The 17,800-nt window shown below is 38.2% G+C and overlaps 1 protein-coding gene across 1 annotated transcript; it reads right to left on the reverse strand.

Annotated features, from left to right (window-relative positions):
• Positions 1–206: 206 nt before the first annotated feature.
• LOC100351222 (olfactory receptor 8K5-like) lies at positions 207–1,148 on the reverse strand. The gene has a single exon (XM_002708943.2). It carries the CDS (start codon positions 1,146–1,148, stop codon positions 207–209), a length of 942 nt encoding a protein of 313 aa, XP_002708989.2.
• Positions 1,149–17,800: the final 16,652 nt, after the last annotated feature.

Genomic DNA, 17,800 nt, shown 5'->3' on the forward strand with positions numbered 1-17,800 from the left:
TTGTGTCAGAGACATTTCATTGAAATGTAAAATATAAGATTTATTTTGATAAATATAAGGGAAAAATCAATTTTTCTGTCAGTTACAAAGATGTCATTGCTGTAGATTTAATCACTGTAGCTCTTAGAAGTAACGTCAAGGGAAAGTGTCTTTCTTATGACACTTGTCTATGTTATGTTTATTAAAACTGTATTTCATTTTAAACATTAAATATAAAACTGACATTGATTCTTAAAGACCCTATGGAAGGCATTTTCCACTTCTTTGTTCCGTAAGCTATAAATCAGAGGGTTTAGCATGGGAATCACTAATGTATAAAACACAGAAGCCATTTTATCCGTTTCAAAGGAGTGAGTGGATTTGGGCTGCAGGTACATAAAGAGAAGAGACCCGTAGAACACCACCACCACTGTTAGATGCGAGCCACAGGTGGAGAAAGCCTTTTTCCTGCCCTGTGCAGAATGCATTCGACATATGGCTAACAGAATCAGTGTATAAGACAGTAGGACTACCAGGAGGGAGGAGATCAAGTTAAATGCCGAAAAGTATATGATTAACAATTCTATTTCTTCAGCATTAGAGCACAGCATAAGTAACATAGGAACATCATCACAGTAGAAATGACTGATAACATTAGAGCCACAGAAGGTCAATGTAAAAATCTTAATTGTAATCATCAGAGCTTGAAAGGTACTGTAGAGATACGGGATGCCCACCAGCAGGTGACAAAGCCTTGGAGACATGATAACATTGTAGAGCAGAGGGTTACAGATGGCCACATAGCGGTCATAGGCCATGGCTGATAAGATGAAAAGTTCACTGATAATGAACATGATGAAGAAAGCCATCTGTGTAGCACATCCGTAATAGGAAATGGTATTGCTGCCCACAACAAAATTCACCAGCATCTTAGGATAAATAACAGTAGAATCACCAAGATCAATGAAAGCCAGGTGTCTGATGAAAAAATACATTGGAGTGTGTAGGTGAGAGTCCAGCTTGGTAAGAACGATCATGCCCAGGTTGCCCAGAACAGTGATTGTGTAGATGAGAAGAAGGATCCCAAAGAGGGGAAGCTGCAGCTCAGGCAGCCTTGTAACTCCCAGAAAAATGAACTCAGTCGGCATTGTGAGATTCTGTTGGCCCATGAGTTCAATTGTTCCTTCTATGGAGAAATAGAGGCATTATTATAAACTTTTGCCCACTGTCATGTCTAAATTATAATATTTATAGGAAGAGTAGAAAGTTGTTCTAACAGAATATAGATCAATGATTTCAACATCTGATTCTGAAAGTAAACTATTAGAATCTTCCACTTCCTCCAGAGAGTTGGTAAGAAATTCTTTGCAGAGTTTAATATTCAGCTAATATAGTGATTAAAAACATAGATATATATATAGAAATATTACACTTCATTTCATTTATAAATAACATCATAGTTTTCCTTAGTACACTCCATTTTTGCCCAATAATTCCTGTGCAATTTTGATATTCTTAGAAGTAGAGATATTAACTGGGATAAACAGTGAGAGAAGGTACAAGTACTTAGGCTCCTTTCACCCAAAGGGGAACCTGGAAGAAGGTCCTGGGTCCTGGCTTTGGCCTGGCCTGGTCCTGGCCATCTGGGGAATGATATTGCAATAAATAAATAAATACATCTTTTGAAAATGTGGAGATAATATGAAGCTAACAAAGCTAAACTGCCAGCTCTCATTTGTGCTTCCAAGGCTGTAGGCAAGGTTTTAGCAATGGACGCAGAAAGAGGTACATATTTGTCAAAAGCTGCAAAAGCAAGATATATAAATCACAACCAATGAAGCCCACTTCTCTTTCTATTCTGAATTTCATTCCATCATATATTAACTGATATCATGGTACATTAACTGTTTACAGGCACTTATAGGGTCAAGCTAGTGGAATCGAGTTAACAATACTCATTTCATATTTGGTGGATATTTTTTATGGTTCAAAATTAATGTTAATTATCATTTAATAATGCTGTCTCTTCTAGTGTAGGCATAGCAGTAAAAACACTAGTACAACCCAGAATGCAGAGATGTGTCTGGAGTTTCATTAAAAATTATTATATTTTGACTTATTTTGCTTTGTGGCTGAAAATTTAAACTATTTATTCTAAATATTATTCTAAATAGTCACATTTATTTGACAAGTTACATGTACAATATAATTTTATTTTTTAAAGAAAAAAATCTTCAGATTTGTATAACTTGCACAACACAAAATTTTGGATATTTTGCTGCTAAAATACATTGTTTATATTGATATACATGGGTTTTGAATATTTCATTTTTCATGTATTTCCTCTTATATAACACAGGAAGATGACAGGGTCTATAAGGCATTTAAATACCTACTACTGTAACTTCTTACATCAGATATTAATAACTGGCTGATTTTTCAATTTTACAACAGAGTAATACAGTTTTACAAATATTTCAATGGTAAGTCTGTCCCTCATTTTACTAAATTCTCATGAGAAATCAGCAAAATAAATTGGAGATTCTCTGATTAAAGACAATGTGTTTCCTTCAGCTTACTGATTGTCCTTCCTCATCACTTTCAGTGTCTCCTTATTGAAAACCTGGAACTGTGTAAGTATGATTTTCCATAGGAGGAGTAATTGTTTATCATAATATTCAGTCATACAAAATGCCAGATAGAGTTACAATTTATTGAAATGTCAGCTTTAGTCTGTATCACTAACAAGCAGTATTTCTGGGAACCCTCTGCAGGATTCACACTGTAGCTTGGAGCAAGTGGAAGCCTGGAGCTACCTGTGGATGCCACCTGTGGGTTTCTAGGATCAGATCACCATCATGTGTAGGTTTTGCTACTCGGATCCAGGTAGTGGAGAAAGGGGAGAAAGGAAAAGCTTGAGATTAATGAGTCACTCAATTTTTCCTCCTGGATGAAGTTGCCTCCTGTTTCTCCATTGAGTCCCAGTCTGTCTTTCTACCCTTTCCTGCATAACAGAAGCATAAATATTTTCATTTTTGGAAATTTGTGTTGGGTTTATAGGGCCACCACAGGGCTTTACAGTGGAGCTGCATTGGAACATGCAAAGAGTTCTAGAATTCCAGTGCCAATCTTACCACTTTGATGCATTCAAATTTTTCCACGAATTGCTCTAGTTCTTAATGTTGTCTCTATTTTTAGTATTGATCATTATTTCTGGATTCCTTTATCCTATACAGACTATGTGCGCAGAAAATGAAATTTTTGGTATACTGGAGATCTAAGTGAATAAATATCTCTACTTAGGGATAACCCATCGAATGTGTTTGAAAAATATACAATGCACTGATTGAATCTCAATCCTTAGACATGCTCATAGTACTTAGGAATTAATTTGAGTTCAAGAGTTTCTCCATGACTTCAAAATGCCTGAAAGCCAATTGAATTTATTGGTATATATGGGTGTTACTAATTCCAGTATAAAAAAATACCCAGAAGTAAGAAACCATGAAGGAAATACAATAAAACAAGTGACTAAAAAAACCTGTTTATGCATGTTGTACTGTTAAATAAATATTACCTGTAGTTTATGAAATAAAAGCATAGAAATGTCTTAAAAACTCTTTTAAAAATCATATTTCTGTATTTTGTACTAAAGTGGCCTTTTTGTTTACATAAAACATCAATATTATTCATCATTTATCTGAAAACCAAATAAAATTGGGCATCTTGCATTATATCTGGAAGTCCTCATCTCATTAAATTCCAAAAGGTAAAAAAAATCAGTGATGGATTTTCAGGTTTCTAACTTTCTTTACACTCACAGTATTTAAATGTCACATTCAACACTCATAAATCAAATAGGTCCAGGAAACCTGCTCCATTCTCAGAATTTTATGCCCTAGAATAAAACATTAATCTAAGAAACCAGTTAGCAAAGGAGATATTGGTACTGGTAGGAATCACTGGTATTGAGCATATGAGTATCTGCAGTGAGAATTCAGGAGTAGTGGAAAACTACCCAGATGATCATCCCATTCACCCACAGTTCTTGTCCACTCACCTTTAATGAAGAATCAGATTCTCCTTTTCAATTACCCTCACATTGTTTTGAATAGGAGGAATTTATTGTTTCGCTCTTTCTTTGGGAAGTTCCCTGAGGCCCTAACATCTAATTCATTCAGTTATTATGCCTAAATCATGTGAGAGACATTTCAAAAATTCCCTGGTGACACTGCTTATCCCTCAAGGACAAAATGACAACTCAATAAAAAGGAAAAACAAACCAAAAAAAAAAATCATCTGCAAAGTTCCATGGAGACTTAAGTGACTTAGAGGTACTCATTTAATAAATCACAAAGTCATATATTTTGGAAAAACGGCATACAATTTGAAACCAGCTGTATCCGTGTAAAACTGGAATAGTTCAAAAGTCATAAAATTTTAGTGGGGTCAGCACCGTGTAGTACCAGGTTATAACTACTACATGCAGTGTTGTCATCCCATATAGGCATCCATTCAAGTCCCGGCTGTCCCTCTTCTGATCCAGCTATGTGCTATGGCCTTGGAAAGCAGAAGATGGCCCAAGTGCTTGGACCCTTGCACCCACGTAGGAGACCTGGAGGAAGCTCCTGGGCCTGGGCTTTGGATTGGCCCAGCTCCAGCCATTGAGGACACTTGGGGAGTGAACCAGAGGATGGAAAACCCCTCTCTCTCCTCTTCTGCCTCTGCCTTTGCCTTTCGAATAAATCTTAAAAAAAATAATGACAATATCATTATCACATAGCATTTTTCATTGGACTTATTCATCAAATTAAAACTTATAGTAGGCACAAAATTAAAAATACATCATTTATCTCATATATGTGAGATAGATATTTCTATTCTGATATTGACAGAACACCAAATTGAGGTAAACTATTCAGTTTACCTAAAGGCATGTAAACAATAGCTGCAAAATTTGAAATTAAATCTTAGTTTCTAAATGACTATACCTACCTTGTCCTTTCATTTGGTAAATGCTTAGCAATTATTATAAAGCAACTTGTTAAGACAATGTCTAGCAATCTGTAGTATGTCTTGAGCTCTGAGCTTGTCATTGTTGGATAATGATCAGTAAATCTTATTAGGAATAAGATTTGTTTTATTTATTGAAAGAGAGAGAGATATTGATTCTTCATCAACAGCTTCTGGAGTCACTTTTCAAATGGCCACAATTGCCAGGGATGGGCCAGGCTGAAGCCAGGAAAGACAAGCATCTTCCATGTCTCCCATGTGACTGCAGGTTCTTAAGCACTTAAGCCATCCTCCACTGCTTTCCTGGGAGCATCAGTAGGGAGGTGGATCAGAAGTGAAGTGACTGGGACTCAAACCAGCACCCATATGGGATGCCGGTGCTGTAGGTGGTGGCTTAAATTGCTACAATACAGCCCTGACCCTGGGAATGAGACCTATTGAAAGATATGCTTTATCTCCTGAAACACTTTTTTTCTTTTTCTTTTTTTGGGGGGATATATTTCTTTGAAAGAGTTACACACACACACACACACACACACACACATCTTCCACCCTCTGGTTCATTCCCTAGATGGATATAATGGCCAGGACTGTACAAGGTTGAAACCAAGAGCCAGGAGTTTCTTTCATGTCTCCCACATGAGTGGCAGGGCCCCAAACACTTGGGTCATCTTCAGTTGTATTTTCCAGGTCATTAGCAGGGCAATGGATCAGAAGTGGAGCAGCCAGGACACGAACTGGTGCCCACATAGTATGCTGGTGCTGTAGGAGACAGCTTTATCTGCTGTGTCACAATACTGGGCCCTACTGAAACACTTTCTATTTATCATTTTTTTATTTGAATATTCCAAAAATGGAAACAGTGAGGCATGGGACTTAACTAAATTATGAGTCTTGAAAAATACTATTTCATGCTTAAGTAAAAATACAGAATAAAAGAAAGTTTCTTCATGCTTTTAATTACCCACACCCCACTTACATCCATCATAGGGAAATGTTTCTCAAATCATAACACTCAAAAATCCTCCATACCAAGCCAACTGTTGCTCTGCTTTGTATGCTTAGACTTATTAACTCTATTTTTAAAGATGAGCTCTCATATATAAGGGAAAACATGCAGTATTTATCTTTTTGTGTCTGACTTATTTCACTCAATATGATGACCTCCAGTTGCTATCATTTTGATACAAATGATGCAATTGCATTCATTTTTATGGCTGAATAATACGCTGATGATGGACATTGTGTTTGATTCCATATTTTGGCTACTGTGAATATTGCTGCTGTAAACATGGTGGAGCTGGTGTCTCTGCTGTGATGTGTTCACGTCTTTGGGGCATGTACCCAGTAGTGGGACTGCTGAATCGTGGCAACTCTATTTCTAGTTTTTATAAGAAATTTCTACACTTTTTTCTGTAGTGGCTGCACTTTCTTACATTCCCACAAAAAGAATTTGAGTTCTCCTCTCTCCACATACTCGACAGCATTTATTACTCTGTTTTTATATAATAGCCATTTTGATAGGGGTGAGGTGATATCTCATTTTGTTTTTGATTTGCATTTCCCTGATGTCTAGAGATGTTGACATTTTTTGATGTATCTGTTAGCCATTTGCATTTCTTATTTTTTTTTAAATTTAATTTTACTTATTTGAAAGAGTTACAGAGAGAGGTAGAGAGAGAGAGAGGTCTTCCATCCACTGGTTCACACTCTAAGTGGCCGCAAGGACCAGAGCTGCGGTGATCCAAAGCCAGGAGTCAGAAGCTTCCTCTGGGTCTCCCACGTGGGTGCAGGGACCCAAGGTCTTGGGCCATCTTCTACTGCTATCCCAGGCCACAGCAGAGATCTGCATTAAAAGACGAGCAGCCAGGACTAGAACAAGCACCTATATGGGATGCTGACATCCAGGCCAGGGCTTTAACCCACTACACCACAGAGCTGGCCTTGCATTTCTTCTTTTGAAAATTGTTTATTGAGATTATTTGCCAAATTATTAACTAATTGGTAGTTTTTTTTGTTATTGTTCATATATTCTAGATATTAATAGTTTGTTATATACATAGCTTCAAATATTTTCCAATGTTTTTGGCTCTGTCCTCACTCTACTGATTGTTTCCTTTGACATGTAGAAGACTGTAAGTTTGATATAATCCTGTTTTTCTGGTTTTGCTTTTGGTTTTTATGCTTTGGGGGGGGTCTTATTAGAAGTCACCACCTACACTAATATCTTGAAGTGTTTCCTCTACATTTTTTTAAAAGACTTATTCACGCATTTGAAAGTCAGGGTCAGAGAGAGAGAGAGAGGAGAGAGAGACAGAGAAAGAGAGATCTTCCATCCACTGGTTCACTCCCCAAATGACCACAATGACCAGGGCAGGGCCATGTTGAAGCTGGAAGCCAGGAGCCTCCTCCAAGCTTCCCAGGTGGGTACAGGGGCCCAAGGATTTGGGCCTTCTTCCCCTATCTTCCCAGGCACACCAGTAGAGAGTACGATTGGACGTGGAACACCTAGGACCTGAACCAGAGCCCATATGGGATGCTGGCATCAAAAGTGGCAGCTGTACCTGCTATACCACAGAGCTGGCCCCCTTCTACATTTTCCTCAAGAAGTCACATAGTCTCTTAAATATAGGTCTTTGGTCCACCATGAGATGATTTTTGTATATGGTGAGAGATAGGTGTCTAATATCATATACACCCAGTTTTGCCATTGCCATCTGTTGAAGAGGTTATCCTTTCTCCAATAAATTGTCTGGGTACTTTTGTCAAAAATCAGTTGGTTGTTATTAGTGAAATGGTGCTGTCTTATCTGAGGCACCATTCTCAAACCCTGGATGCCATCTTAGGCTCTAGCCCAGCCGCCACCTTGTACACTAATTTGGTCTCTCTCTAGCCTGGCTTACGAGGAGTCAGGTGATCAAATGGCCCAACCGTAAGCAGCAGCTCCACCCTACTCTAACAGGATTCCCATTCCCTCATCCCTGCAAAAGTATAATATGGCCTTCCTTTTGACACAGGCGCTCTTTTCGCTCCTTCTCTATCCCTCTCTCCAGCCTGTCATGCCCCTCCCCCATCCAGCAATAAACCATTTTCCCTTGCTCCGCTGTTTGGTGTATTTTGTGGTGGCCTTTCACTGATGATGTGACTCGGATCCATGCTCTGCCATAGACCTAAATCTCCCCTTGGGGACCTAAGCTTCTTCGGGATCCTGGATCTTTGCCAACCACAACCTCACACCCAGACCTCCTTCTTCAGGAAATGCTCCAAGATCTCCATCCATGCACCGGCCCTTCAAAATCCTGAGGTAAGACAGGGTAGACAGAGGACCCTCTCATTGCGACTTTTTATTTATTTTTTATTTTTTAAGGGTCACATTTTCACTTTTATTTAGTAAATATAAATTTCCAAAGTACAGTTTATGGATTGCATTGGCTTTCTTCCTCCATAATTTCCCTCCCACTCGCACCCCTCCCACCTCCTGCTCCCTCTCCCATTCCATTCACATCAAGATTCATTTTCAATTCTCTTTATATACAGAAGATCAATTCAGTATATACTAAGTAAAGATTTCATCAGTTTGCACCCACACAGAACACAAAGTGTAAAAATACTGTTTCAGTACTAGTTATAGCATTACTTCACATTGGACAGCACATTAAGGACAGATCCCACATGAGTAGTAAGTACACAGTGACTCCTGCGACTTTTTATGGGCTGTGAGTCTACATGACTTTGCCCTGAAATCCTGGCACCAAGCACCACAACTCCTATGGCCTTGAGCGCTTTTATGGACTTTGTGTCCTGGGCAACAGCAGGTGTGGGTGATAACTCAATCCCCTCTTTCCCTTCTACAGGCTTCATGCCTCAGACTCCAGTGGCTGTGGGTGATGACCCCACTCTTCTCCCATACTCTCCCCATCGGATGGCCATGATGTTGGGAATGCCTATTATCCACCATTTCAACTCCACGGGTCACTATGAGAGCTTCCTCATCCCCCATTCCATCTGATTCTCCTCTCTGTTGTCTCCTGAGTAATCTTGTCCCTCTTGTCCTTCTCAAATTGGCTCCAGATCTCAAATGTCATTGCCTCATCTTTTTGTAACCAGCGTGGTCCATGTATAATCTTGACAATCAATCCAAATGGCCGCTTAACTGCATATTTGACCTTGACATTATTCAGGAGCTTTAACACTTCTGTGAGCATTCAGTAAAGTGGACAGAAACCCCCTTTGTTCAAGCTTTCTCCTATCTCCAGTCTAAACCTTCTCTTCATACCTCCTGTTCTCCAGCTCAGGTCCTTTTGGCCTCCAATGTTACCACCAAAGATCCAGAGCCTTAGCTGAAACCCCTTTCTTCAAACTTTGATCCAGCAAATGAGCCTCCACTTTACCGCTCCAACCCACAGGCACTGGCCCTGCCACTTACTGCTCAGGCCAGGCACCATCATCCCTCACTTGAGCACCTCAAAGCCCACAGTCTTGCTGATTGAGTTAAGGAACATAACCCATCTATTTGCTGCTTACAAGAAACACATCTTTCCAACAAAGAAGCATGCAGACTGAAAGTGAAAGGCTGGAAAAAGATATACCAAAAATACAGAATTTAAAAGAAGGCTTAAGTTTAATTTTGCAAAATCCTTTCAACTACCACTAGTCTTTGCCCTGTGTGTATCATCTTCATATAGAGGCAAACACTTTAGTGACAGATTGAAAACTTGTCAAAAATTTTTTTCACGTTTTCTTATGGAATATAATCAAATGTATATAGCATAAAAATATACTAAATTCCCTAATTTTATTATTATGGATACTTAGGTTCAATAAAATAATGTTTATAAACTCAGGACAAAAGCCTATAAATGTTTCAGAAATATCATCTCCTATTTCCATTCTAACCCCTTTATCGTTTTTACTTCTGATTTCAAGGAAAGGAATTAATAATGACCCAGATAATTAAATATATATTAATATTTAATATTATAAATATTTATGCATGTTTATAATATATAATATAAATATATTATATAATATATAAAATATATTATATGTTATAAATATTATAAATATTTAAATATATTAAAATATAATTAAGCCAGTCCCAAAGGGACAAATACCATATGTTCTCCCTGATCGGCGACAACTAACTGAACACCAAAGGGGAAACTTGTTGAAGTGAAATGGACACTATGAGAAACAGTGACTTGATCAGCTCTTGTCCTGACAGTTGATGTACAATGTAATACTTTATCCATTTCAGTATTTTTCTTTGTTCTAGTACCATTGGTTGAACTCTGTAATTAACACACAATTATTCTTAGGTGTTTAAATTTTAACTGAAAAGTGATCCCTGTTAGGAATTTGGAAAACATTATGCTGAGTGAAATAAGCCAATCCCAAAGGGACAAATACCACTTGTTCTCCTTGATAGGTGACAACTAACTGAGCACCAAAAAGGAAACCTGTTAAAGTGAAATGAACACTATGAGAAATGGTGACTTGATCAGCCCTCACCCTGACTGTTGATGAGCAGCTTAATATGTTATCCCTCTTAGTATTTTTTTTGTTTGTTCTACTTAATACTTTTGGTTGAATACTGTAATCAATACACAATTCTTCTTAAGTGCTGAAACTTAACTGAAAAGTGATTGCTGTTAAATATAAGAGTGGGAATAAGAGAGGGAAGAGATGTGCAATTCGGGACATGCTCAAGCTGACTTTCCTCAAACAGTAGAGTTAGAAACATACCAGGGGATTCCAATTCAATCCCATCAAGGTGGCATGTACCAATGCCATCTCACAAGTCCCAGGGATCAATTTCTGTTCACAATTGATCATAATGATAGGACTAAGAACCAAAGGGACCACATTAACAAGAATAGTGTCTGCCAATACTAGCTGATAGAATCAAAAAGGGAGAGAATGATCCAACATGGGAAGTGAGATACACAGCAGACCCATAGAATGACAGATGTCCTAACAGCACTCTGGCCTCAGAATCAGCCCTTTAGGTATGCGGATCTGGGTGAAATGCCCATGAGAGTATTTCAGGCATGGAAAGCCAAGACACTCTGGGGGAAAAAAAAAAAAACCTAAATGAAAGGTCTCTGCGAGTGAGATCCCAGTGGAAAGAATGGGTCATCAAAGAAGGAGGTACCTTTCTCTGAAGGGAGGAGAGAACTTCCACTTGGACCATGGCCTTGTCTAAAAATGATCAGAGTCAGTGAACTCAGGGGGCTTCCATAGCCTTGGCAACTCATGACAAGAGCCTAGGGTGATTACTGATGCCGTAAACAAGAGTGTCAATTTGTTAAGTCAACAACAGGAGTCACTGTGCACTTACTCCTCATGTATGATCTCTGTCCTTAGTGTGCCTTACATTGAGATCTAATGCTATAACTAGTACTCAAACAGTATTTTTCACTTTATGTTTCTGTGTGGGAGAAAACTGTTGAAATCTTTACTTAATGTATGCTAAACTGATCTTCTGTATATAAAGAGAATCAAAAATGAAAAAAAAATATAATTTCACAGTTGTTACTAATTTTATTCCTTTTAGACTGACAGATGGTGCTGAACTGAAAGGTGCACTTTTTGGATTTTTTTTTGGTACTTTATGTCATTGCCTGGGGGAGGAGTTAACTAAAATGTTCTGGGCATGCTCCTTTTAACTGAAATCACTTCCAAGTTCCACACATACATTTTCCTCATCTGTCATAGATTTTATTATACTGTTATTCACCAGTTCCTGTGCCAAAAATACAGGTCAGCTTCTTCGATGAGATGGGATTAGTCTCTTCCTCTGCTTGCTTAGTACAATATTTTTAAAGAAGTCTCTTTACCACAGAAGGCTTCTTACTTTCAGTGGTGGTCTATTGCTGCTGCCAGGCCAATTCCAACCCTGTTCTGTGCACTGAAGTCATGTCTAGAGGAAAGCATGCAGGGCTAGTCACTGGTTCTTATACACATGGGGTCAACAAGTAGTTGGAAGACACAGTAAGTTTCGGGAACTGCCTTTCTTGGGTCCCAATGTAGGCCACTGCTTCTGCAATGTTCCCTCCCTGCTAAAGCTGCCATGCTCAGCTATCCCTATGAATGAGGTATTTTTTTCATTTAAAATTCCCTAGAATCACTGTTATTAGCATATTCTTGTGATCATTTCATAACTTTAATTGATTTTGGTATTCTGAGAATCCACTTAGCATCACACAGAAAGCTTTCTCCACCTGTGTCTCTCAATTGACTCCTGTGGTTGTATTAAATGGTACCTTGGCTTTAGTTACATTCAGCTATATTAGCCTATTCTCCCAGTATTCTTTAGAAAAGGAGGACATGAGCTCTGTGATCTACATACTAATAATTCCAATGTAGAGTCATTTAATTACATACTGAGAAACAAGGGGAATAACAGTTGCTGTGAAATGATTATATAAATGAATCATTTCCCTCTCAATTCAAGTCAGGGTGAATCCTACAATGTTCAACCGATCAGTTCCAATTTGCAAGAAACCTGTGGATGATAAATTGTCATACAATTGTGCAAATGTTCTCATGCTGCACACTCCTGTGTCACATAAGGGCACAGGCTGTGAATGGGAAAGCTACTAATCCACAAACTTGCCTTACAAAAATAGCAGTCTATCGCATAGTTAGTTGGTATTCAAGAGTGATTTTGGAGTATTTGAAATTCAAAAGCCGTACATTTCTTCTTTTAAGCTGTCTCCTCACTTTTCAATCAGAATTCAACGTTAAAAATGGCAAGAAAATATTTTCCATTGTGAAAATGTATCATTTACAGAATATCCATGGAACATACTTGAAATCAGACTGTATAAGCTAATATTTACTTTTTGATCTGGTTCTGAATTATTCATTCTTTGATGTTGTAGTTTTCCTTCATTGTATAATGTCACCACTTATCCTCAATACACAAATATTTTCCATATATATTTGTGAATTTACAATAAATCAATTCCTTTTAAGTACATTTTTCTCTGTTTTGAGCTTCATTTGGTATCAATATTAGTGGAGGGATATGAGTTTCTTAAAATTTAAGAGACTCCTCAAGAAGCATTCATGATTCAGGAGGGTTGTTCAAAAAGTTTGTGGTACTGTGCAGTATGAGAAAACTGTGTGGAGTTAGGCATGAGCTTTAAAGTTGTTTGCATCAAAATAAAATTATATTTTAATTCAATTTTCCATGAGTTATTTGAAGTCCCTTTGTATAGTTGCTAGTCAATAGTTGAATGGTCAGATATACTTAAATTCTAGATATATAGAGAAAAAACAGTTTTTAGTCATTGCTTTGTTAGAAAATATAGTAAATGTCCTATACTTTGGATCCTAAGGACTTATTTAAATTATAACTGATTATTTTGCCTTACTTCTCTTCTAATCTGATACTTGCCATTGGGAAGTTTTGTGCTTTTTTTTTTAAGTGAGAAAGAGTGAGAGACAGATTAGGAGAAGGATATCTTCCATGTAGTGATTCACTTCACAGATGGGTGAAATGGTTAAGGCTGGGCCAGGATGAAGTTTGAAGGCACATTAGCAGAGAGCTGGATCAGAAATGGAGCAACTGAGATTTGAACAGGGCCTTTGCTACGGGATACTAACTTCATAAATGGTGGCTTAACTAGCTGCACCACAACACTGGCTTACTCCCTGTCACTGTAAACTGATATCAGTGAAGCAGAAAAATGACCAAAGAGAGAATACATGGCACTTGTGAAGAGTGTGAAATCTGGCACTATGCCAGTTAACATTGATAACTGGCTCTAACCTCTAGTACCTTGATTAATTCCATCAAAGTACTCTCTCCTAACCTCTATGTTATATCTGAAAAACTGAAATTTTAGAGCATGTCTCAAAAGCTGTTGTGATGGATAAAATAATTAAGATATGAAGAATGCCTCTTATATTCAGTAAATGTGAGGATTTATTATTGCCTTCTAATTCCAAGGATGAGCTTCAGGATTCATTCTAGCTTCATCAACAATTTAGTAACACACATGATAATATACTCGGAAATTTATGGCTTGATTTTAATGAACCATTTTCATTCATCATTCTGTGTTTATACAGGAAATTGTGTTTCATAACGACTAAGAAAATATACAACTCTTACAGTCTTAATAAAATTTTAAGGCTATCAAATGTAATAAAATTAATTAAAATCACATGAGATAATATGAGGAGTTGTATGAAGCATCTTTGTCCAGAAGGCAGAGCAACTATACTTGTTTACATATGAGACTTCACTTATGCCGGAAAGAGGGCACAAGAGGATTAATGCATTTTGCTTCTCTTAAGATGAACCATTGATTTATACATATAATAAAAAGTCAATAAAATACAGTATATCTTTAAATCAAAGAAAATTATAAAATTATATGCTATATAAATTATATAAGCCTAATTAGTTCATGATAAAATGATCCACTTATCCAAAAATATAGAATAACTTATGGCTTTTAAATAAGTATAAAATTTTGTGGTAAATAATAAAACACCATTTAATGAAAACAAATGAGTGCTTGCAAAGCAAGACCAACAATTGGGGAACAGACAAACTTGGGAATTTAAAATATTTATCATAATATTTGTATCCATTCATGTCAACAAAATGGAAACATTAAGAAAAAATCAGATAATTTCTGGATTACAAGGTATGTTAGTTAAGCAGACACTCATGTGATAAATAAAGGTGTTGTGTAGAAACAATGTAGTACCAAGTTAGGAGTAGTTTTTTTTTTTATTTAGTAAATATAAATTTCCAAAGTACAGTTTATGGATTACATTGGGACCCCCCCCCATAATTTCCCTCCCACTCACACCCCTCCGATTTCCTGCTCCCTCTCCCATTCCATTCACATCAAGATTCATTTTCTTTCTTTATATACAGAAGATCGATTCAGTATATATTAAGTAAAGATTAAGTAAAGATTTCATCAATTTGCACCCACACAGAAACACAAAGGGTAAAAATACTGTTTCAGTACTAGTTATAGCATTACTTCACATTGGACAACACATTAAGGACAGATCCCACATGAGAAGTTAGTACACAGTGACTCCTGTTGTTGACTTAACAATTTGAAACTCTTGTTTATGGCGTCAAATATCTCCCTAAGCTCTATTCATGAGTTCCCAAGGCTATGCAAGCCTGCTGAGTTCGCTGACTTTGATCTTATTCCGACAGGGTCATAGTCAAAGTGGAAGTTCTCTCCTCCCTTCAGAGAAAGGTACCTCCTTCTTTGATGGCCCCATTCTTCCCATTGGGATCTCATTCACAGAGATCTTTCATTTAGGTTTTTTTTTTTTTCCCCAGAGTGTCTTGGCTTTCCATGCCTAAAATACTCTCATGGGCTCTTCAGCCAGATCTGAATGCCTTAAGGACTGATTCTGAGGCCAGAGTGCTATTTAGGACATCTGCCATTCTATGAGTCTGCTGTGTATTCCACTTCCCATGTTGGATCGTTCTCTCCCGTTTTGATTCTATCAGTTAGTATTACCAGACACTAGTCTTGTTGTGTGTCCTTTGACTCTTAGACCTATCAGTGTGATCAGTTGTGAACTGAAATTGATCACTTGGACTAGTGAGATGGCATTGGTAACTTGCCACCTTGATGGGATTGTATTGGAATCCACTGACACGTTTCTAACTCTACCATTTGGGGCAAGTCCAATTGAGCATGTCCGAAATTGTGCATCTCCTCCCTCTCTTATTCCCACTCTTATATTTAACAGGCATCACTTTTCAGTTAAAATTTAAACACCCAAGAATAATTGTGTGTTAATTACAGAGTTCAACCAATAGTACTAGAACAAAAAGAATACTAAAAGGGATAAAATATTACATCGTACATCAACAGTCAGGACAGGAGCTGATCAAGTCACTGTTTCTCATAGTGTCCATTTCACCTCAACAGGTTTCCCCTTTGGTGCTCAGTTAGTTGTCAGCAATTAGGGAGAACATATTATATTTGTCCCTTTGGGACTGGCTGATTTCACTCAGCATAATGTTTTCCAGATTCCTACATCTTGTTGCAAATGACTGGGTTTCACTGTTTTTGAATGCTGTATAGTATTCTATAGAGCACATGTCCCATAATTTCTTTATCCAGGCTACTGTTGATGAGCATTTGGGTTGGTTCCAGGTCTTAGCTGTTGTGAATTGAGCTGCAATAAACATTAGGGTGCAGACAGCTTGTTTGTTTGCCAATTTCATTTCCTTTGGGTAAATCCCAAAGAGTGGGATGGTTGGGTTGTATGGTAGAGTTATTTTCAGGTTTCTGAGGAATCTCCAGACTGACTTCCATATGGCTTTACCAGTTTGCATTCCCACCAACAGTGGGTTAGTGTCCCTTTTTCCCCACATCCTCTCCAGCATCTATTGTTGGTAGATTTCTGAATGTGAGCCATTCTTACAGGGGTGAGGTGAAACCTCATTGTGGTTTTGATTTGCATTTCCCTGACTGCTAGTGATCTTGAAAAATTTTTCATGTCCCTGTTGGACCTTTGGATTTCCTCTTTGAAAAATGTCTATTGAGGTCCTTGGCCCATCTCTTAAGTGTGTTGTTTGTTTTGATGTTGTGGAGTTTCTTGATTTCTTTGTAGATTCTGGTTATCAACCCTTTATCTGTTGCATAGTTTGTAAATATTTTTCCTGTGGGGAGCAACTCAGACTAGACTAAGTTACTGGAATTAAGACTTATTCTATGCATCTGCTCTCCCACAATATGGCGCTGGGAGAGGAGGAAACAGCTTCTACACAGCTGCCTCCAGTTCAACCAATAAACTGTAGGACCTGCTCCTGATTGGAGGAGAGCAGCGTACTCGGCATGTGGGTAGCAGAGTTGGGATTGGCGGAAGAGGTCTATAAAGGAGGAGAGAGACAACATGCACCAGGAACATCTATCTGAAGGAACACCTGTGCAGCCCCCGAGAGAGCTGGCTGGCAGTGTGCCACTCCCCTGCGGAAGAGGGGAAAGTGGCAGGGGGCCCGCCCCTCCACGGAGGTGGAGGGACTGTAGCCAAACCGGAAAGAACCAGCAGCAAACCCGGGGAGGGCCGAGCAGACAAAAGAACAGCGCAGGGTCCTGTGTCATTCCTCCACAAAGAGGGGCAGCGACATAATGCTGCCGTGACTCGGATATGAAGCCTAGGCAGGGTTTAGTGTCGTTCCTCCACGAAGAGGGGGAGCGACATTTTCCCATTCTGTTAGTTGCCTCTTGACTTTCCTGACTGTTTCTTTTGAAGTACGGAAACTTCTCAATTTGATGCAATCCCAAATGTTAATTTTGTTTTTGACTGCCTGTGCTTCTGGGGTCTTTTCCAAGAAGTCTTTGCCGGTACCTATATCTTGCAGGGTTCTTCCAATGCTCTCTAGAAATTTGATGTTGTCAGTTCATAGATTTAAGTCTTTAATCCATGTTGAGTGAATTTTTGTGTAAGGTGAAAGGTAGGGGTCTTGCTTAATGATTCTGCACGTGGAAATCCAATTTTCCCAGCACCATTTATTCAATAGACTGTCCTTACTCCAGGGATTGGTTTTGGATCCTTGATCAAATATGAGTTGGCTGTAGATGTTTGGATTGATTTCTGGTGTTTCTGTTCTGTTCCATTGGTCTATCCATCTGTTTCTGTACCAGGACCATGCTGTTTTGATAACAACTGCTCTGTAGTATGTCTTGAAATCTGGTATTGTGATGCCTCTGGCTTTGTTTCTGTTGTATAAGATTGCTTTATCTATTTGAGGTATCCTGCGTCTCCATATAAATTTCATCATCATTTTTTCCAGATCTGAGAT

This window comes from Oryctolagus cuniculus, chromosome 1, assembly GCF_964237555.1.
Source record: "Oryctolagus cuniculus chromosome 1, mOryCun1.1, whole genome shotgun sequence".
In the NCBI taxonomy this organism is placed as follows: domain Eukaryota; kingdom Metazoa; phylum Chordata; class Mammalia; order Lagomorpha; family Leporidae; genus Oryctolagus; species Oryctolagus cuniculus.

Coding starts and splice junctions, on each gene's coding strand:
- LOC100351222 (XM_002708943.2), bottom strand. CDS start 1,148: ATGGGCCAACAGAATCTCACAATGCCGACTGAGTTCATTTTTCTGGGA.